This window comes from Notamacropus eugenii, chromosome 1 (assembly GCF_028372415.1).
Source record: "Notamacropus eugenii isolate mMacEug1 chromosome 1, mMacEug1.pri_v2, whole genome shotgun sequence".
Lineage (NCBI taxonomy): Eukaryota > Metazoa > Chordata > Mammalia > Diprotodontia > Macropodidae > Notamacropus > Notamacropus eugenii.
Genome location: NC_092872.1, coordinates 235003958 through 235026742, shown reverse-complemented (window position 1 = coordinate 235026742; position 22785 = coordinate 235003958). Strand labels below are relative to the sequence as shown.

Below are 22785 nucleotides of genomic sequence, written 5' to 3'. Positions count from 1 at the left end.
CCCACACAAGAATGTTCCAGGGATAACACAGGAATGAAGAGTTTCATTAAGTTTAAGAAGAAAGAATCCTCTTTCCCAACCATCTCACCAATAGCAAAGGGGAGGTGTTACTACATTTAAGCAGAGGACTTGGAGAGGATTGAGTAGTATCTATTCTCTACCATGAAATGGGGTTTCAGGGTCACAGGAGGTTCACCTGGAGTGATCCCCACTTTTGCCTAAGTCAGGGATGGAAAACCTGCCGCACGTTTCCCACTCCTGACCTAAGTTATCCATTCTTCAAAGCTTTTCCTGCATAGTAGATGCCAATTTTCACCGATTGCTTCCTTTCCTTCATTCCATCTGCTCTCTCTCTCCAATACATTTGAACATTTCATTGTGTGTGACTTTGTGTCCATATTTGCCTTTTGGCCAATAAAGTCTTCTTTTGCGTACTCTTCCATCTTCTCCTATCCCCTTTCCCCTTCCTACCATATAATAGCTTTTCAATGAGTGTTTACAGATTGAATGAATGAGCCTCAGTACAGACAAGGTGAGTAGCTTGAGGATGATGTTTCAGTGGTTTTCTTCCTGGGGCCCCTAAATTGATGTAAATGGTGACAGACAAGGAGGTGTGTCTCCCATCTCAGAGAGCTTTCTGGCAATATGGTGGGAGGGCCACCATCTTTGTCCTGAGGCAGATTTTGGTATGATTCAGGAGATGTGTCTTCAATCCAGGCCCCCTTTCCCCAGTCAAATAGGAGTCACAGAATGTCTTAGGAGGCACTTACAAAGGGACTCAGAAAAAATTCGACATTGATACTGAACAGGAGATTTTAATGTAAATTCCACTGACTCCTTGATTTGGAGGAGAGGTGAGATCTTGGATGAGAAAAAAATTTTACATTTTTATGACTATTCAACTCTAACTGGGACTGGACATTTCCTTCTCATGTTAAGAGTCCAAAGGCTTCACCAGACTACCAAAGGGGTCCATGACTCAAAAAAGTTAAGAAGCCCTTATGTAGAACAAGTTGGAACATAGGATTTTTGGAGCTGGACAGTAATTCAGAGATCTCCTAGAATCAGAGAATGAACAGATCACAGATTTAGAGCTGAAGGGGATCTTTGGAGTCCGACTAGAGCCAGTGATTCTTAACTCATGGACCCTTTTGTAGGCTTATGAAGCTTTTGAACTCTTCAAAATAATATTTTTAAATGCACAAAAATAAAACACACAAGATTACAAAAGAAACCAATGATTTTAAAACATGGTTATCAGAATATTTTTTGAAATAAGTGACTTCAGGCTAAGGACCCCCAATCTAATCTAATCCCTTCATTTTACAAATGAGGAATTTGAGACACAGGTTGAGTAACTTACCAAGTGTCATGTGGATAACATGAGGCATTATTCAAATGCCTCTTTGAGCACCAGTCACTCCAAGTCCCTGCATTTGAAACTGAGTCACTCAATGGAGAAATAACTTGCCTGAAGTTACGTAAGTAGGTAGTGATAGAGCTGGTAGTAGAGTGCTGGTCTTTTGAAGTCTGGTCCCTTACTCTTTCCATCATCATCATCATCATCATCATCATCATCATCATCATCATCATCATCATCATCATCTTCTTCTTCTTCTTCATCTTCATCATCATCATCTTCATCATCAGCATCCCTGGTAAAGGAGTCTGAAGGAGGCAATCAGAGGCAGTGCCTTCTGATGCTCAGCCCAGGCTATTTTGAGCTCTCATTACTCAATACCAGTTCCTGGCCCAGTAGGATCACCTATTCTCCCACCAGGGTCCTCTCACACCACAACCTATATAGTATAAGCCGAGGAGTCCCCACAGAGCCTTTTTCGTTCCAGACTTTGGTGACTTGTGGATGGGGCACCTGTCCATGTCACAGATGGAAACGATGGCAGAAGTTTCAGACAGAGCTGACAGAGCTTCTGGCTGAATTGCTTTCAAATAGTGGCCATTTATAAGTTAATGAAAGAGAAAATAGGCAAATTACAAATACAGATTTTTCCCTAATGAGAGGAAAAGGCATTGTTTACTAATGCTTGTTCCTAATTATCTGTGTACAATGGAGCCTCCTTTCAACACCATGACTATTCCACTACACAGCTACTTAATTTCAACCCTTTCCATGCCCAGGGATTAGCAGCTGCTATGATTAAATCAGTGGAAATGACATCAGATATGATGCTCTCCCATCTCACCTGCTTTGTTGCTGCACCCAAAGGACCATAGGAACCTTCCCATTTCGCTTGTAATTGAAGCTTTCTAGATTTTGTTGTTGTCTCTTTCTTTAGAAGGTGATCTTCTCTAGAGTATACACTATCTTTTCTATTTGTATCCTCAGCATTTAACACTATATTTTGGACACCCAGTGCTTAATACTTTTTTTTTCATTTGTTCATTATTAGTATAGAATGCTAATGAAATAGATCAGTATAAATGATATATTTAATCATACTAGCTTAATATTGTGGATGGAGAGCCAAATGAATTTATAGATTGCCTATTCAGAAAGGTCAACACCTGACATTGCAAGTAGTATTAGGAGGGGCAGCTGGGTGACACCACAGTGGATAGAGCACTAGTCCTAAGTTCAAATCCAGCCTCAGACACTTACTATCTGTGTGACCTTGGGAAGTCCCTTAACCACAATTGGCCCCCCCAAAAAAGTAGCGTTAAGCCTAAGACAGGAACAAACAAATCTATACATAGGAATAGATTTGCAAAATTCTGATTTCTGCTTGATTAAATGAGATAATATTTGTAAAGCACTTGACACAGTGCATAATACTATAAATATTTATCCTCTCCCTCCCCTGCCTTCTGGCCCAAGTACTTCTGAGCCTAATATGTGGATGACAAAAAGGGGAGGGATTGGAACCTAGAGCTCTGGGATAATAACAACAACATAGCCAACATTTATATAGCACTATCGTATGCTAAGCACCTTATAATTGTCTCATTTGATACAACAATCCTGGGAGACAGGTGCTGTTATTATCCTCATTTTACAGATGAGGAAACTGAAGGAGGCAGAAGTGATGCACTTGCCCAGGGTCACACAGATAGGAAGTATCTGAGACTGGATTTGAACTCAGGTTTTCCTGATTCTGGACCCACTATTCTATCCACAGGCTTCATTCGAGTATTTGGGGACCAAAGATCTGAGATGTAATCTCAGCTCTGACATGTACCATCTGTGTGTGTTTGGAGAAGTCTTTTAACTTCTCTGGACCTCAGTTTCCTCATCTGTAAAAGGAAGGGGTTGGACCAGCTTACTCTAAGAGTTTTTCAATTCTCTACCTGTGATGAACTCAAGAATACTCAGGTTAAAGAGAGGAAGAGTTTAGGAGAAGGTTTACTACCCTTATTATAGAAAATTACAGCATGATAGGAACCTGACTAAATTCTGTGCTCTGTCCACTGTGCTATTTAAGGAAAGCATGGGAAGACTTACATGAACTGATGCGAAGTGGAGGAAACAGAAGAAGGAAAACAAAATATACAATGAACTATAACAATGTAAATGGAAAGAAAAGCAGGAACAGCAATAAAAACAAAACAAATCTGCATACTCTTTAATTAAGTGATTAAGCTTGGTCCCAGATGAGAGAGAAGAAAGTCCTTCTCCCTTCCTTCTTTGCAGAGATGGGGACATTGGTTATGGAATACTACATATTGGTGTTGGTCAGATTTGGTTATGTTGGTTAGTTTTGCTGAGATGCTGATTCACTTTTTTCCTCCATTACTACAAGGGATGACTATTTGGGGAGAAGAGGGCTAATTTGAAAATAAAGATAGGTGGCTTAAAAACAAAACAATAAAATTAAATCAAATAAAATTAAGAACCCCTCAATAAAATAAGGTAGTTTATAATGAAAAATAATAAAAACAGATTTTTTTTTTGCAAATTTAAAAAATAAACAGTCATCCCATAATCTCTTTTGTCAATTTTGTTCCTTTTGATTAAGAAATAATATTTCCGGGCCATATTCATGTGAGGAGTCCCATTCCACTAAATTTCAGGGGTTACTCTGAGGTCTCGTTTTACAATCTAGCACAGGGGCCATTATATAAAAAGAACTGTCCAACCTCAATTCCATACCCCAAACTCTCTTTAAGAGAAGGTCATGCTTTCTTCAGAATGCTACCAAAAGACCACAGTTCTCTGGGGAAACACTCTGTGGAGGCTGGAGTCATCTGGAGAGAGCTGGTCTCTCTCTAGATTTCCTTCCTGCTCTTGACTGACACAGGGAGACAAAATGTCTTCCAGATTGTGGGACTTTTCCAGGACAATTTGTAGTGGAGAGACAGATATAATGTTTTCCAGGTTACTTCATTGAGAATCTGGTGTAGGGTTCAGAGTTGGAAATTAGAGGTCATCCAACCCAACCTCAGCATTTTACAAGACAACTAGAGCCAAGAGAGAAGGAGCTTGTTCTGCTGCACAACAAGATGGCATCAGAGTGGGAAGTGAAAGTCTAAATCTACTGTTTCCCGATCTAGTGTTCTTCCTATTACATCACGAGGAGGATGTTCAGGTTTCCATTATTATTTTGATATCTGGGTAAGTCCAGAGCTCCAAAAAAAAAAAAAAAAAAAGTCAAGGCACCTTAGGGAGTGAGAAAGTGAGCTCATTTCCAACTTATGTGCCTGATGGTAATTCAAACTTAATTCTTGAAAGTATGAGAGTAGGGTTACAAGTGGGTCCTCTCATCTATATACTTCCTATCTGGTTTTCTTTATTCTCTCCATCTGCCTGGAGCAGGGTGTGCTCCATCAATTGATCTCCATGGTGGGATCAATGAAAGAGAAGGCTTCTCAAAGACATCAAATTTTAATTTACTCTTTATATTTTTATCACCACCAAAGACACAGCACATCTTGTAGACTATGATAAAGGCTCTGTTCTGGATAAGGGATGGGGAGGGTTAAGGAGACTTTATGTTTACTACTTGAAAGATTAATGGGTCACTCAAGCATCCCCATCTCATACATTTTTATGACAGTGTAGGGGAGTAAATGTGATGTATGCTCAAGGGAGAATGATAGGTTTAAATGTCTAACAGCTGCTCTTTGGAGGCTTGGGATGACTTAAGTGTAGTTCCCACTTAGCTCTTACTCTGCTCATCCTTGAAATTTACAGTAAGGGGCCTTTTCCTTATTGCTGTTTGTGCAAAGTCAAAGGGGGAGGGGTTGGCCAATGTTTTTCAGATATAGGTTGGACTAGATGACCTCTGAAGGCTCATCTGAGATTCAGTGATTCTATGTTAAAGGCAGCATTCCATGCATAGGGAGCTGGAGCCCTAGGTAGGTTGCCATGAGCTCCAAGAAAAATTGACATAGAAAATCATTTTAGAGATTGGCCTGTTTGCTTTGACTCTTTAATGCCTGTCTTCTGTTGGAATCTCAGAGGTCCAGAATTCAGCAAGTGTTAATTGCCTAATAAAGATCAGCCACCAGGAATACAAATGTCAGCATGTACTCTAGAATGCTTATCCCAAATCTCTCTCACATTGATGAGTCAGGTCCCCAGAAGATGGCTACTACTATTTTCCTTGGGGCTCTACCCTTAGGGTTTGGGAATAGTTACCTAATGCTATGGCTCATGATCCCCGAATTGCATGTGACAATACAATTAGCCTTTCCACATTACAACTTTGCCCATCACAGTTTCAATGTATTGCAGATCAGCAGAAGAAACTAAATAAGAATTTTGGGGGAATTTTGTGGAAGCTGCAGATGACATGTGAAGGCCAGCAGATGACACAGAACCTATGACCAAATACTGAACTCAGATTTTACAATAAGGTACTATAATGTCCCATAAGAGAAAAAGAAAAAAACACAGAATTCTTCTCTGGTATGAAGGGAGGGCTAAAGAATTTTATGCGAATTTTCCAGATTGTCAGGGTACCACACCTATAACCCCTGAGATATAGAAAAGAATAACTACATCTTGTTTATCTATTACCTGGCTAGTTTAATTAGCTTATGGAAAGGGATACTTATTATGGTAGTATAGTGAGAATTCTAAAAAATATTCCTCCAAAAGTCACTCTCCCACCAAATGCATACAGAGTCTAGGACAAAGTCAGCTCAAGATTAGAGGTCAGATATGGTGAAGGGGTGGGGTAACTTACAGTTCCTGCTTACTGGAAGTCCTTTTCTTCCTTTAATGGAATACCTAAGAAGATCCCCTTGGGGATGGCATCACTCCTTTGTCGAGAGATAGGTGGAGGTCTCATGCAGAAAATGATGAGCTCTCAAGCTCACTCTTTCATAGCTTCATCCCCTATTCCCAAATCATTCCCAGATAGAGGAAGGGAGCTATCAGGACAAATAATATGGGCTAATTTGAACATTAGGGAGCAGCTGGGGGTAAGTGTTTATGGTGTCATCAATAAATAACCTACCTACCAGCTTCCTATAATAGAAATATTGTCTTAGGTTGAGCCTGGTGTGTGTGTGTGTGTGTGTGTGTGTGTGTGTGTGTGTATAGGTGGGATGTGTAACAAATCATAGATTGTTGGAGTTGGGAGGGAGCCCAACCTGGCTTTGACCAGGAACTCCTTCTTATGGCATTCCCAACAAGTGGCCATTTAGATGAAGACCTTCAGAAATGGGAAATACTGCTTCCTGAGGCAGCCCACTCCATTTTGTGACAACTCTAATTATCTATAAGCTTTCCTTCATACAGAGCCAAAATTTACCTCCCTGTAATTTTCATCTACTACCCACAGTTCTGCCCTCTGGGGCCAAGGAAGTCAAGTTCAGTTCTTCCATATTTTAGGCTTTCAAATATTTGAAGACAGCTTATCACACATCCAACCCCTAATTTTCTCCTTTTCGATTACCTCAATGGATCTTTAGACAGCGTATTTTAAGTCTCCTTAACATCCTGTTTGCCTGCCTCTGGACATTCCAGTTTTGTAAGGTCCTTCATCCTTCTCTTTCTCAGGATTGGGGTGAGCAGGCAGGGGAGATCTCCAGTGGAAGGGAGCACAGTTTTTGTTAATCACTCTCTCATTACTGTGCTATTTACAACAGGAAGTCCTAAAGTCCTGAGTATTGTGTTCAGTTTTGTATGCTATATGTTAGGAAGAACATTGGGCAAGGATAAGCATAAGGGTAAAGATAAGAATAAGTATAAGGACATTCGACAAAGATTAGCTTTTCTTCGAGGTCCCACTCTGATGCTAGATGACACTATGTTCCTGAAGGTTATGCATGTGGATCATCAGGTCCAATGGGTTCTACCATGCTAAAAGGGATTAGAGTGTGAACTCAGCAATAGAATATGTCTATTTTCGAAGTAGGGACAGGATCATTACCTGTAAATTGCCCACTTAGGTGATGAATTCCTTGACAATGAAGAAAGAATGTGAAATGGCCATCAATCCCTCTTCTGCTCTGGAAGTGATGGTGATGGAGTTGTTGAAAAAACATTCACCTTAATGTTGAAAAGGGGGCATAGATTGCTAAGAATGATCTGGTTTTTAGACTGCCTATAAACATTAATTTAATTGTGGGTACTCTAAATGTAAAATTCTTGTCCAGTGACCAATGAATGGACCTTCTACTGGAAGAGCTAAATCATTCATTCTGGATATTCTTTTTTTTCCTTAATAAATGAAACTAGAAGACAAAGGAAGGTGTAGCTCACAGGTTTTCCTTAGAGAGGCAAAGGACTTGGCTGAGTTGGTTTGATTGTGAAATCAAAGGCAACCAGAAAATTTATTTTGTGGTCTACTTAGTCACCTCATACTTCAAGCAGTGTTTGTGATAAACATTATAATAAGACCACCATGAAGATAAATGTCAATTCTTGTGCCAATATATGTTGCTGAAAAATAGGAGACAGAGAAACTCTATGAAGAATTGATACTTCCCTCCCAATGAAATCTACACATACTTTAATACTTCATTTTAATGTAAATCTGGGCAAAAAAAGATGCTGGTGAAAATATGGCTCTAGAGAAAGAAATTAGAAAGTCAGTGCTTACAAATTATGTGGAGGTTTCATGGCAATATATCATGGAATTTTAAAAAAGATAGTGAGGAGCCACTGGACATAGTGAGCACCAGACATAATCACAAAAAAGGTACTGATTGTATTCTCACAGGAAGTTACTAATGGAGGAGTCATTTTCAAATAAACTATCTGCATACAGTCAGAACACTGACTTGTTAGAGCAAAAATCAAAGCCAATACCAAATTGGAAGAAATAATATAAATGAAGTGGTGTGGCATGCAACTGAAACCATAATACCCTAACCTATTAAAAAAAGCTCTTTAGTCCTCAAAATTGAAAACAGATAAAAGGACAGAGGCTAACACAGAATATCACCATTTCCTAGGGAATTTTAACTAATATAAATCAATTATCACAGTGAGAAGACCAAAGAAGCCTAGAAATTGCTGGGTGGCATCACTGTGCCACCCAGATAGAGCAACAGACTTGGAGACAGGAAGCACAGAGTTCAAATTTGGCCCCAGATAGTCAGTAGCTACATGACCAAGGGCAAGTCACTTAACCTCTATCTGCCTCAGCTTTCTCATTTTTAAAATGAGGTAATAATAGCACCTGCTTCCCGGTGCTGTTGTTAAGATAAAATGAGATAATATTTGTAAAGTGCCTTTCAAACCTTAAGGTCCTATATAAATGCTAGCTATTATTATTCTCCAGCAAACATTTGATCTCTTTATGAATTAGACATATATGATAGCTAGTGACATAGCAGTTTAAAATAGTGGTTCATTTTTAAAATCCCATGGAAGAGCATGGAGGAAGATTATGAAAGCTATCTCATAAAACTGAGAAACAATGGAATGGAAAACAGGTTTACAGAGAACTTGACAAGGGATAAAGTGGAATGAAATCATCCCATGGCATTTAAGGTTGAAACAGCAAGAAGGACACAGACAAAAATTGGAAAAGTTCTGTTAAAATCTTTACCACAAATTCTTTTTTCATCCATGACATCAGAATCACCACAGTTATATTCTCATATCATATTCTCACAATTGTACTGAATGAGGAAGCAAAAATGGTACTAAAGAAAATAGAGATGAGTAGAGTTGGTGGGCTCTACTGTGCACTTTAGGGCAGAAGGCAAGGAAGTTCACATGAGAAGTAACATTATTTTGAGATTGTTATGAGAATGATTCTGAAAAGATCTAAAAAAAGATATTCAAATCGTGGGGAAAAAATCATGGACCATATTATTACCCCCCAAAGGCAGCTGCGATCGCTACTGAACCATATGACTAATTTTCTCTCTCTACAAAATTTTTATGGGAGTAATCTACATATGTATCAAGGGCATCCTTGGTGAAGACATGAGAAAAGAACATTCAGGCTTTCACAAATGATATGCTATAGCAGCCTACGTCTTTATAGTCACACTATGCTTTTTGCATATTTTCTGAAAAAAAAAGCATTTTATTTAATACAAAAAAATTCTTTCTTTTTGGACACTTACGTCCAACAAAGTGCTTTTCATGTTATGTGTCAAGAATCACATAAGATTCCTTTAAAGTAATTATAGTAGAAATCTATTTGACAGCCCTCTGTTTATTTATTCCAAGTGGAACATAAAATAGGAGACATATATTAGGCAAACATATTTGACACTTTTATGCCAATTATGACATTTTTATGCCCAATGCAAAGTTCAAATGGAAGAGGGATTTCCTATAGAAGTAAAGTTGTCCAGGGACTCCTCTTTGGGAATGAGATTATACTTGAATAAGTCCCAGAATATGAGAGCTATAATCACTGAAAAGAGTTTAAACCCAATCAATCTACATAGGAAAAACCAAGTGGATAAAGAAGTCCCAATATCCAGTCTATAATATGAGGTTGAATAGACAACCCAAAGACCTCGTTTCTCTCTCTCTCTCTCTCTCCCTCTTCCTCCCTCCCTTTTTTCTGTCTCTCCCTTCCTTTGGCTGGTTCAATACATTTATTATCTTAGTTTGCAATGTTTAGTGAAAATTATAGCTTGCAATGATCTAGCTATTACCTTAATTCTCGTGGACTCTGAGGAAACTATCCTTCTGAACAATTTTGGGCAAGAGATGTTTTGAAATGACTCCACCTTTTCTTTTGAAACTTTCCTCTTAAGTTTCTTTTCATAGAGTGGATTTGCCCACAAACCAGCATATGCTTTCTTGTATATCTCCTCCATTGTGTCAGTAATTATATTATTCTTAATGCACTGTGAGGTTGTTTTATATAAGCCATCTTCTTCTTCCACTAGATAATGCATAAAATCTGCCACATTCTGGCCTATGATGTGCTTATGATGTACTTCAACAATGAATTCTTTGTATTCTGAATCATAATCAGGGGAGTGTTATTGTAAGGAATAGATGGAACATCATTCACAGCTCAAGTTCAAAAGATTGCTTCCAGTGGTAGTTCTGGCAAGATGTGCATCCAGGTACCACATAAAAGTGCTAAGCTGACCAGCAAAGCTTTCAGCACTGTATTCATCTCCAGTCTCTTCCACTTGACCTTTATGTATCTTGTTCATACCTAATCTGTTAAGAAGCATGAAGGTTAGGAGCAGGACATTACAGGAAGCTGCAGCATAGTCTGTCAGGCCAACCTTCACACCATACTTAGTCAATCCAGCATATCCCGCTAAATAGCTATCTGTCTGTCTATCTATGTATCCACCCATCCATCTATTTTGCTCTATCCATATTTAAACATCTATGTATGTGTATGTATATACAACAGACCTACCTATATTCATTTATCTGTATCTTTATCTATAGCTATCTATGCATCTATTCATTCATCTATTTATTTTTATCCATATATAGACGTTTATGTATGTGTGTATATACACACATATCTATATTTGTCTATCTGTATCTATAGTTATCTGTCTATCTATCTATCTGTCTATCTATCTATCTATCTATCTATCTATCTATCTATCTATCTATCTATCATCTATCTATCTATCTATCATCTATCTAAATCTTGAATAGACTCTCTGAATAGACAACGAGCTGGGCCTAGAACTGAAGAGGAGGAGAGTATAGGCTGAATTCCTTATGGGAAGCTGTGCAGTTCTTTTAAGGATCTTCAAGTTTTGTCATGAGGGAATGGCTGAACCCAGTATGATATATGAATGTAATGTAATGCCACTGTGCCATCAGAAATTATGAAAGAGATGGTTTAAAACCTGGGGAGACTTGTATGAATTGATACCAAGTGAAGTGAGCAGAACCAGAACAATTTATACAATAACAACCACAGTGGCCAAACAAATAACTTAGAAAGTTGTAAGAACTCTGATCAACTCAATGACAAATCATGATTCCAGAGGACCAGTGATGAAACATGCTACCTATTGGGTTACAGGGAAGTGATGGACTCAGTGTGCAGAATGAGATGTATATTTTTTGGACCTGGCCAATGTAGAGACTTTTTTGGGGCGGGGTTGACAATGATTATTTGTCCCAAGGGTTTTGTTTTTCTTTTTCAATGTTGGGGTTGGCGTGGGAGATAGAGAAAATTGATTTTTGTTCGTTGAAAAATAGAATTCCCAAGCTTCTTCCTAAAATAAGGGTCCATCTCTCAAACCTCAATTAACCTCCCAATGAGGCTATTATTGAATACAACTTTCTCAGAAGAATAAGTTGAATGGTACTTAAAGGGTCATAGACAGGGTACCTGGTAAGAGTGAATAGAATTCTAAACATTACTGATAAAGAATTGGAAAGGAAAAGTGGCATCAAAAACACCATCAGAGATGAATGATCAGAAAAGGTTAATTGGTCATGTGGTAATAGAGTAGAACTGATGTGTTTATATATCCCCTTGGTATTGATCCAATGTCAAGAGATCTAGAGAAAGGCCCCTAGGATTTTGGATGGACCTCCAGAGAAGGATTTAGGAGAGGACATAGATGACCCACACATGAGATCAGAAGTTATAGATGGGCTACACTTTTCAGCACTGGAAAGAACCCTAAATGCACCTGTACCAGGAATCTCACAGATATACTGTTGTTGTTCAGTCATATCCAACTCTTTGTGATTCCATTTAGGGTTTTCTTGGCAAAGATATGGTTTGCCATTTCCTTCTCTAGTTCATTTTATAGATAAGGAAACTGAGGCAAATAGGGTTAAGTGACTTGCCCAGGGTCACACAGCTGGTAAGTGTCCCAGTTTATATTTGAACTCAGGTCCTGACTCCAGGCTGCTCTATCCACTGTGCTACTTGGTGGCCCCATTAATAATTTTGATGCCATCCAGAAAAAGACTGTCCAGGTAGGGAAAGGTGTCATAGGTTTCCAAAGTGGGTGATATGATCCCCTGAGAGGTACTGGAATGATTCAGGGGATTATAGTAGTATAGTAGCCTTGGGTGCAATTGGGGGCATTGAATAAAAATAAGGTGGTGGCGGAAACATAAGGAAAGAAGAGATGAAAAGTATGAACAGATAGTACATGTTTCATTTGTTGTGTAACATAAAGTCATAGTGATCACATTATTTTGTAAATAAACCCACAAAATAAAGATTATAACTGATCGCTGGTCAAGTTCACTGACAGGTCTTAACAAGTTAGTGTTGGCAGGAGAGGCTGTGCATTGCTGGGAAGCCCAGTGTGCATTGGCAGGAATGTACATGTGCAATGACTTGTTTACAATGCAGTATTATACCTTTACATGATGCAATAACATTAAAATTAAAATTTCAATGCAGGAAAACCCCTCCACAAATTTACAATAAATTATTAAACCTAAGTTATGTAATTTTTTTTAAAAGATTGTTAGTTTCTTAAATGATACAAATTAAAAAAAAAACTATGAGAGGGTTAAAGAAAGTAGATTTTGAGGGGTGCTGAGTAATTTTCTTTTTAAAAAGGGGGTATTAGGCCAAAGAAGTTTGGGAACCTCAGGTGTATATCATGAGAATCAGCTGAAGGAACTAGAGAAGAAAAAACATAATAGTTGTTTTAATTTAGGGAACACAGTGGTTAGAACAAGAGGCCCAGAGTCAGGAAGTCAGTTCAAATCTAGTCTCAAGCTCTTATTTGCTATGTGACCCTAGGCAAGTCACTTAACCTGTCTGCCTCAGTTTCCTCATCTGTAAAATGGGGATAATAAGAGCACCTACCTTGTTGGGAGAGTTGTTGTGAGGATCAAATAAGATAATAATTATGAAGCATTCAGCACTGTGCCTGGCACATAGTAAGCATGATATAAACGCTAGCTATTATTATTAATTAGAAGAAGAACACTTGTTTTGCTTGGCCCTAAGGGGCATAAGTAAGAATAGTTGGTAAAAGTTTCAGAAAGGGAGATCTAGGTAAGCAAAGACTTCCTAACAATGCATGTTTTCCAATAATAGAATGAGGGGTGACAAGGGGTCACAAGGAAAGGCTGGATGACCATTGGTCAAGTATGTTGTACCAGACTCCTGTTCAGGAATGGCTTGGATCACGTGGTCTTTTCTGTAGTTCTCAGTCTGATAACATCCCTTGATTGTTACCACTAATGGTTTGGACCAGTGGTGGGTACATTTTGACCTAGCAACCAGGCTTGGTCCTCAGATGTAATTTATCCAGTCTTCAGAGGGTCAGAAAATATACAACCAAATGGATAATTTTCCCCTCAGGGGCTGCAGTTGTTTTGAATAAACTTTTATGTTCTCTATTCTTAAATTAAGAAGTATGTAGAACCCTTTATATTTCTTTAAGAATAGGGATAGCAACTGGAGATTTGATTTCATTGGTGTAGGGGATGCCCTCTACCAGTGCAGGTGGGCACCTTCTCCACAACTTACATTTTCATAGGATTACCCAGAGCACTAATAGGTTGATAGATTCACTCAGTGTCACAGAGCTGGCATGTGGCAGGGGCAGGACTTGAAGTCAGCTGTTTCTGGATCTGAGACCAGATCTCTGTCTGCTGTGCCATGGTGTGCCATGTCAGGCTTTTGGCCTTCTCTTGTATAGGTAAAGTATGCCATAATGAATCTTTAGTTTTCTCTGTACTACTGACCTAATTCTTTCGTGAAACCTCCTCTAAGTCTACAAACAGTTGTAACAGACAGGGACACTACCCATCTTCAATTATATCTCCCATAGTGTCAAGCCCCTAAGAGGTGCTAAAAGAAATATACTTCCTGGTTCCAAGGTCAGCTCACTTTTCCATTATGGAAAGGGAAAAAACCTAAATAAAGTCGGTTTTTTATGTGTATGTTGCTATTGATTAGACTATAAAAATGGCTCTTCTCCCATTAGCACACGATCATGGATGAATGAAATCAGATCAACTAATTGTCACCTAGGCAGGAACAAGGACCCGAACCCAGTACAGGACATGCAAGTTTCCATGGGCACAACTGGGGTTGGAATAAGGATGGCACAGGCAGTTTCTGGGCTTCTGGAATCCCAGCAACCTCTAATTCTTTGTCCGAGATTTCAGGTTTCTAGCACCTCTGTGCTCTACATATCTTAGAGGGGTTTTTAAATGATTTTTATGAAAACTGCAAAAGTACAAGGTAATTGAATCTTCTGTTTTATTACCCTGAGCTGCCTGGACCTCGCTCAGCCCCCTCCTCACTCATAGAGCTGCTTGAATCAAGTTGGAAATGTTTGTACTGGTAATATATAGGACTTAATTAACCTGGGCTTTTATAGCATTTCCAATGTAAGGTTGAAGCTAACTTCTAGGAAGGTTCAAGAAGTGGGGGGCGGGGCCGAAGGTGTGTTTGTGGCTTTGTGTGTGACACTTGCTGACTTTCCCACCCTGTACCACCAGTACTTTAATAAGCACTTAATGACCCCCCCAAAGGTAGACCATTCCTTCCTAATCACTGGTAGAAGGAAGCCTCAGGCTCCCTCCCTCTCATCCCAGCCCCCAACCCACACCTCCGAGCAGCGAGGGGGCGCCCAGCTAAGCTTCCCAGCCAACCACCGCATATGCCTGTTCCTGACCCATCACTTAGCAAAGGTTAATGCCATTTGCTACGGTAAGAAACTGATGAACTAATAAATACACTTGTTGGATGCAGATGTATTTCACTGATCAAACACAAACAAATCCTCAGAACGGGCTAGGGCAAGGTATTTCACAGCTAGGAGACCAAGGTGAGGGGCTTCTCCATGACACTTATCATTCCTTTCCCCTCCCCTGGCTCACCCTGAAATGAAAGGGGAGCTATTCCTTCGAGTTCATCTCTTGAACTGGACTCTTCAAATCAAACCAACAGAGAAAATGATGGTCCTCTCAACATGGCTGAGAAATGCAGCACACAGGCCCCTAGTGAGATGGGATGGGACAGGGTGAGACGGGTGGGACAGGGCGGCCAAAGATACTCCATGCTTTGCAGCTGTTATTTTTCAGAAGTCTAGCCAAAGGGGGCAGTCACCCACTGAGTAAATGCTTCTTGTGTCATCACCCTGCATCAACCAGCCCATAAATCCTCCAAAGAAGCTAAGTGGTTACATCACACCTAAACCCTGCTTAATTATTCGATTTGGAAATAAAAAGCCAGGTGTTAATTGACTCTCTCTCCTTCTACTGCTTTTGTACTGCCCTGGCCCCATGATAGCTTTTAGCCTCACAGTTAATAAAAGTTTGGGATTTGACCCCAAGTTATGGGGCTGGGAATCCAAGGGCAGAGGTAGAGACTAAAGACCTTTAGCAGCTCTGATGGCACTCTCTGTCCCACAGGCTCCTCTACCTCCAGGGCCAGGGCAAGGGAAGATGACTTAGAAGGTGGCTCCTTCCCTCTTCGTTACTCCAAAGTAGCAGGATGAGGAAAGGAGCAGTTTTCTATAATGACAGCAGTAAACCCTCTCCTAAACTATTCCTGTTCTTAGCTTGAGCATTCTAGAGTTCATCACAGACAGAGAATGGAAAGGGAGCTCAACTCCTCCATTTTACAGATGGGGAAACTGAGGCCCTGAGAGGTTACATGACATTTCTGGTCACGCAGGGCTGAGATTCCATCCCAGATCTTTTTGACTCCAAGTCCAGAGCAAAGAGCTTCCCTTGGAATGAAGCCAGGAGATCATCACAGACCTTCCTTTTTTCTTCATCTACATATGATCAGGTTTAGAACCATTTGAGCATGGAGGCAGAGGAGGGAGGGAAAAAGCCATTTATGCAGTGCCTGCTTGTGATAAGCACTGTGCTAAGCACTCTAAAAATATCTCATTTAATCAGGCAGAAATCAGAACCTTGGAGATCCATTCCTTTGTACTGTCTAACACTACTTCTAGCAGTTTACAAGGAGGTTGCTTCCTGAGATGATGTATAAGGAAAGTGAGCAGGAAGTAGGACTGGTGGTTTGGGGGAGGGGGTGTGGCCATTATCAGAGCTCTTATAGTTAGTCAACAGATGGTCTTGGTGGTGACAAGAAAGGTGGGCCTTTCTCCATATGGATTGTTCTCCTCATTGATGACTGCAGGGCCCCAGCTAGAAATTAGACCAGTGGTCTGGGGGATGCTGCTATTCCCAAGGCTCTTGGGTTCAGTGTCCTGAGCTATCTTCACTGGGTCTGAGTGGAGGGGTGTTCCTACTGGTTTGACCTCCTGGTTGTGGAGTGTCTTGCTGCTTTGGTGGTGATCTACTTGACCAGTAGGTGGCAATTAGTGGGCACTTGTGGGGATGACTGGTCCTTTTTCTACAGAGGTTGTTACCCTTGATGAAGGCTGCAGGGGCTAGACAGGATGTAGGGCAAGTAACTAACTGCTCATAGATTCAATCTCAGGCTACCTCCTTCAAAACTTAAGGGGAGTTGGTGGTCAAGGTGGTTTTAATGATTCAACTTGCCTGGCAGCCCATGATGCCTTCCGTCTTCCCCCCAGGGCATCCTACTGCTTTATATATCAAAGAGTCTACATCTGAAGAGTCGCTTTTACTCCCAAGAAAGAGAGATCCTCTGTCAGAGCCCTTTCCCCAAGGTCCTTCGCTCCATGACTCTTGTCTACAATTCCAGGGAAAATGTGGGAATAGGAGAGGGAGTAGCATAGACCTAAATCAATGGATAATGCAAAAACCCATTATGCGTGTGTATGTATATGTATGTATATATATATGTGTGTGTATATTTTACATATGTATATGTACATATATGTGTGGTATACACACATATATAGAGAGATGTGCATATATATGGTTTTAAAAATTGGACTTCAGTCAGGTCCACATAAACATGTATATATCAGAATCTTGTAAATCTAGTTTTGTGTATTGCCTAACACGATTACTTGCAACTTTCAGTATTCAGCTCCCTGAATAAGCATTCTGCAAGTCCATTCAAATCTCCATTACCTACATTCAGCTACTATGAATGAATAAATAAATGAAAAAACATTTATTATTAAACCCTTATACACATATTCACATACTTGACTTTGAAGTCCAGTTTTTTAAAAACCAGATTTACCTTCCTCATTATATTTTGCCTCTGTAAATATAGAAAGAGGCATCCCAGGAGTGTGCCAGAGGGTGGGAGTGTGGCAGCCTGGGTGTCTCTGGAGGCAGAAGACTTGAGTATAAATCTCAATTATGACACTCTCTACTATGTGATTTTGGGCACATTTAACCTTTCTGGGCCACATTTTCCTAACCTGTAAAATGGGTATGTTGGACTAAAAAACAGGACTACAGATTTAGAACTAGAAGGGATGATCGACATCATCTGGTTCAAATCCTTCATTTTGTAGATGATGAAAAGGAACCTTGGAAAAGTTCTTGATTTTTCCCAAGGTCGCATACGCAGAAACAGCAGAACTCAGATCCTCCAGCACCAAATCCTCTGTCTGTACGTGAAAAGGAATTCCCTTTTTAAATCCCCCACAAATATGCATTTTCATAGGCCACTAGGTGGCTCAATGGGTCAGGTCCTGGGACCTGAAGCCAGGAAGAATTCAAACTCTCCATAGCTTTGGGTCTCATAGCTCAGCTCCCAGGACCACAGTCACTGGGACTCTGCCTTCTGATATCCAGCTCCTTTGCTGGCTTGCGTGGTTCAGTTACTTTCCAGAAATGACTCTTGTTACCAGCCCCAGGGGAACATCTCTTGAACAGTACAGAGAGACCACTTTGAAGCTTTTGTCTGAGCCATCAGCCAGACTTTATTCTTCTGAACCTTTCTGTTGGCAGCTAGGTGGTGCAGTGAACAAATAAAGCGCTAAGCTTGGAGTCAGGAAGACCTGACCTCAGATACTTACTAGTTATGTGACCCTGGGCAAGTCACTTAACCTCTGCCTCAGTTTCCTCAATTGTAAAATGAAGACTAGAATAGCACCTGACTCCCAGAATTATTGTGAGGATCAAATGAGATAATGTTCATAAAATATACATTTGTAAAATTTTATGCAATTCAAAAATTATGAATTTTTGTACTTCATAAAATGGCAAACCTTAAAGTGCTATATAAATGCTACTTGTCATTATTGTTGCTGTCAAAATTATGTCTTCACTTGAAAACTTCCAGCATGGGGGAACTCCTTCCCTGCTAAGGCAGTCCATTTCTTGATAGCTTTGTTAGCAAGTCAAGTCGAGATCTCTCTCTGTACAGCTTCTGTTACTCAGTCTGCCTTCTAGGGCCAAGTAGAAGAAGCCAGATCCTTTATCCACAGGACAAGAGTTCAAATACTGGAAGACAGCTATGAGGTCCTCTTCTTCAATTTGTTCCACCCATATAAAATGTATGAGGACGTCTCATATTCTTTCATCATCTTGGTCATTCTTTTCTGAATACATTCCAGCTTGTCAAGATCCTATCTAAAATATAGTACCTATAACTGAACACAGCACTTTAGATGGGTCTGACCAGGTGAGACTACCTGTCACTCCCTCATTTTACACTTGAGGAAACTGACTCTTCTGAAGTAGCGAAGATTACAGCTACTTAACGGCAAAGCTCAAGTCCCACTTCTCCCATGATCTCCCGGTTCATGCTAAGCCTCAGAATAACTGTTTTATTCTCTCAATTCCTAGAGCATTAATTTGACATTTGTTGCACATTTATATGCTACCTGGTAGGATTAGTTCATTTTTTCAAGTATGTATATTCTGTCTCCCCAACTGTAGCATAAAGACTGAATATAGTAGGTGGTATGCTATTAGAATTGATTGTGGGAAATGGGACACTCTGGCACAGGCTTGCTCAGCATGGCGTGCCCACATCAGAGAAGGTGGTGTGCTCTATGAGCAAAGTAGAAACAGCTCAAAGGAAAAGAAGGATGCACAGATTTAGAGAATATACCCCAGAAGTTGACATGGACTATTTATGCCTGATCTGTGATAGAGCGTTCCAAGCATGTACTGGTCTGATCAGCCATAGCTGGACACAACGAAATCTGACCCTGGCATGGTGATGTCATTTTGGTCCTCTCTGAGAACAAGGGATAACAACCAATCAAGCCAAGAGCCTGGATTCAAGAGAATCTGAGTTCAGATGCTGACTCTGCTATTTATCGCTTTTTTTTTTTTTTTAAAGTAGGCTAAGTGGTATAATGCTTAGTGCATTGGAGTTGGAATCAGAAAGACCTCAGTTCAAATCCTGCCTTAGCCAATTACTAGTGACCATGAGCAAGTCACTTAACCCCTCTCAGCCTCAATTTCCTTTTCTGTAAAATGGCACAATAATAGCATTCTACTTCAGTCTTTCTGATGCAAGTGGTCGTTGATGATATTATTATGCACCCCTCTTCTCTGCATCCAGCCCTGTGCTGTGGGGGAGTCAAGCAAATGTGGCAAAAGACGGGTAGTAATGCAGAGCAATTTCAACGATCTCTTTAAGCTCTGTTTGCCTCCTCTGTCCTCCCAAGGACCCTGATGATGTCAGGAGCCTGTCCAGCTTCTCTACCATGCCCCAGGGCTGATATGGAAGGAAGTAGGGCTATTAAGAAAAGCAGCACCAAGACCAGGGCCTGCCTCCTCTGGATTAAAAACCCCCACACCAGATGCCCATTAACACTGCCCACCTTAATGTAGCCATATTTTTGGAAAGCCAATATACCCAGAATAGCTCATTGGTATGCTGCTCAGAGTGGGGGCAGAAGACTGTATGTGTGTGTGATGGGGGGAGAACTCTGGAAGGGGAATATAATTAGGGCTTAGAATGTTCAATATGCATCCAAAAAGGGGTTGGGAGTGGGGTGGGGAGCACTCTGGGACTGGAGAAGGAAAGCTATTGGTTTGTCCAGCAGGGTTGTTTGCTAAAGAGCTAGATGGGAATCTATAAAATGGCACTGGGGCTTCCAAGTCTCCTTAAGCCGCCCCCAGCCCACACTGGGCCACCCACTGGTCCTATAGGTCCTTGGCTTGGAAATTTGAGAAGCAGCCCCCTATCAGCTGCGCAGGGCTCCCTCTTAGATAAAATACATCATCATTTACTCCATTAGAAAATAAATGTATGGCTATATTATGGGATTTGCATTCCATTACCTTGGCTTGCATGCCATAAAACATTTATTACACCCTTGGGCTACAGTCTTAATAATGACTGGGTGCGAGGCCTAATGTGATGCTGGCCTTGCTCAGGAACCAGAGATTAATGGGCTTTGATGTCACTCGGCTAATAGTTGTACTCACCAATTTGTTCCATCAGAAGACATTACAGTCAGGGCTGATGCTGGGGGTAGGTTTCTCAGGTTCTCTTTCCCCTGTCAGCAGGGGGCCCAGGCTCCTCATCTATGCCCACCCGATAGCCCCTATCAAAAGACGAGAAAGATGCTGCAGGCTTCATCCTTTCCATGCCCATCTCTCCCAGCCCCCACCGCCCTCCCCAACCAACCCAACCGACCCTTCCCTCCACATTAGCAGTCACTGTACTAGACCACAGATACAGAAACAACCTTCCCTTTCCCTCTTCCCTCCAGGCTCCCTGCTGCAGGGCACTATTCAGTTCAGTTCAACAAACAGCTATCTGGTTATGTACAAGGCCCCTATTGACAAAGACATTCTCTGTACCCTGTTCCCACTCTGCCCCTGCCCCACCTACATGCACATAGCACACACCAGAAAGCCACAGGGGACTCCAAGGACCTGGAACCACCTTTCCCATTCTTCCTTTGCAAGAAACAAATGTACTGAGAGAGGCCGTGTGGTGTAGCGGTTTGGAGCCAGGAAGACCTGGGTTCAAATTCTGCCTAGGAATTCGCTATATCACCCGGGTAATAATAATAATTAATAACTGTTACTGCTGTTGCAATCGTTTTCAGAGTATTCGTTACGTGTCAGCACGGTGCTTTACAAGTGCTGTCTCATCTGTTCCTTATAACAACCTTGGGAGGTAGATGTTATTATTATCTACATTTTGAAATGGAAGAACCTGAGGCAATCAGAGATTAAGTCACTTGCCTGGGGTCACACTGCTAGTAAGTACCTAAGGTAGCATTTGAACTCAGGTCTTCCTGACTCCAGACCCAGTGCTCTATGTGCAGTGGTGCCACCTAGCTGCCTTCAAGTCACTTAATTTCTCCGTACTTCCTTTTCCTCGTATATCAAAGGAAGCTTGTGGACTTAATGGCCTCTGACGTCCCTTCTCACTTCAAATCCCAAATCCTATGATAAGAATGTAAGGGGCTGGAGAGAAGGGATTGGATCTTCTGACCTTGATCCACAGGATGCACCCCACCCCCCCCAGCCAGATGCAGGGGTGCACCTAAACCTGAGGGCATCATGAGCTGGAAATCAGTAACACATCTGCATACCTTGTACTTACCCAATTTAACAAGTATTTGGAAACCACTTACCAGCAGCACTAACATTGTCCTGGACTTTGGCTGCTGTGAGGAGGAGGTCAGACAGAGATATAGAAGAAGTGGAGCATTAGGGGTCTGGCCTCCAGAGGAGAGGCTACCTTATTTTGGTGGGGAGGAGAAATCTCACTTGGCACGGTGGAAAGAGACCATAAGGAGACTCCTGTTCTGTATTCAGATACTTCTTTTTCAATATCACCATCACTATCGCTGTCAACATCACCAACACTGTCACCATCACCATCATCATCATCACCACTACCACTACCACAATTAAAGGAAACCTTAGAAATCATCAAGTGCAATGGCATATTTTACAGATGAGGAAAAGGAGGCTTACAGAGATCAAGTGAATCGCTCAAAGACATGTAGGTAGTAAAATAGTAGAGATGAGATTTGAACCCAAGATCTTCAGACTCCAAATACAAGATCCTTTTCTCTTTGCCATGTTGCCTTTCCTTGTACCCATTTTGTAAGGTTGGGGAGAGCAGGGGAGGCTACAAAAAGAGCCAAAAATCTCTCCATCAAAGAATCAAGTTTGTGAAAAGTTGTTCCATGACTTGTCTCGTTTAGTTCTACAGTGTAGAACAAGGAGCAATGGGTAGTAGTAGAGGAAAGAAGAATTCCACATAAAAGATAAGAACTCTAATAATTAAAGTGGAACGACTGCTTTGTGGTGTAGTGCTTATTACTGAGTATCTTTAAGAAGAGTTTGAACATCATTTACTGTAGAAGGGACATGTGATTCTTTGAAATGAAGACAAATCAACAGTTACTAGGAGCCTAACCCGTGGTGATCTGGGGGTGGGGGGGGGGATATAGAGAAACAGAGGACCATCGGTCTAATTATGGAAGTCATCTACCCCAATCCCTTGATTTTCCAAATGAGGAAAGTGAGACCTTTGGAGTATAAGGGACTTCTATAAGGTCATTTAAGTAGTAAGCATCAGAGGCAAGATATAGTGTTCTTCCTAGACTCTAGAGGTAGTGTTCTTTCTTGATTTTACTCCCCCTCCCCACTCCCAT

The 22785-nt window shown here is 40.9% G+C and overlaps 1 protein-coding gene across 1 annotated transcript in view; it reads right to left on the bottom strand.

Annotated features, from left to right (window-relative positions):
• LOC140514098 (large ribosomal subunit protein uL18-like) overlaps window positions 1-10695 on the bottom strand; it is a 141133-nt gene extending 130438 nt beyond the window's left edge. The window contains 1 exon segment of the mRNA XM_072624156.1: window positions 10108-10695. Coding sequence (XP_072480257.1) covers window positions 10108-10695 — 588 coding nt within the window.
• Window positions 10696-22785: the final 12090 nt, after the last annotated feature.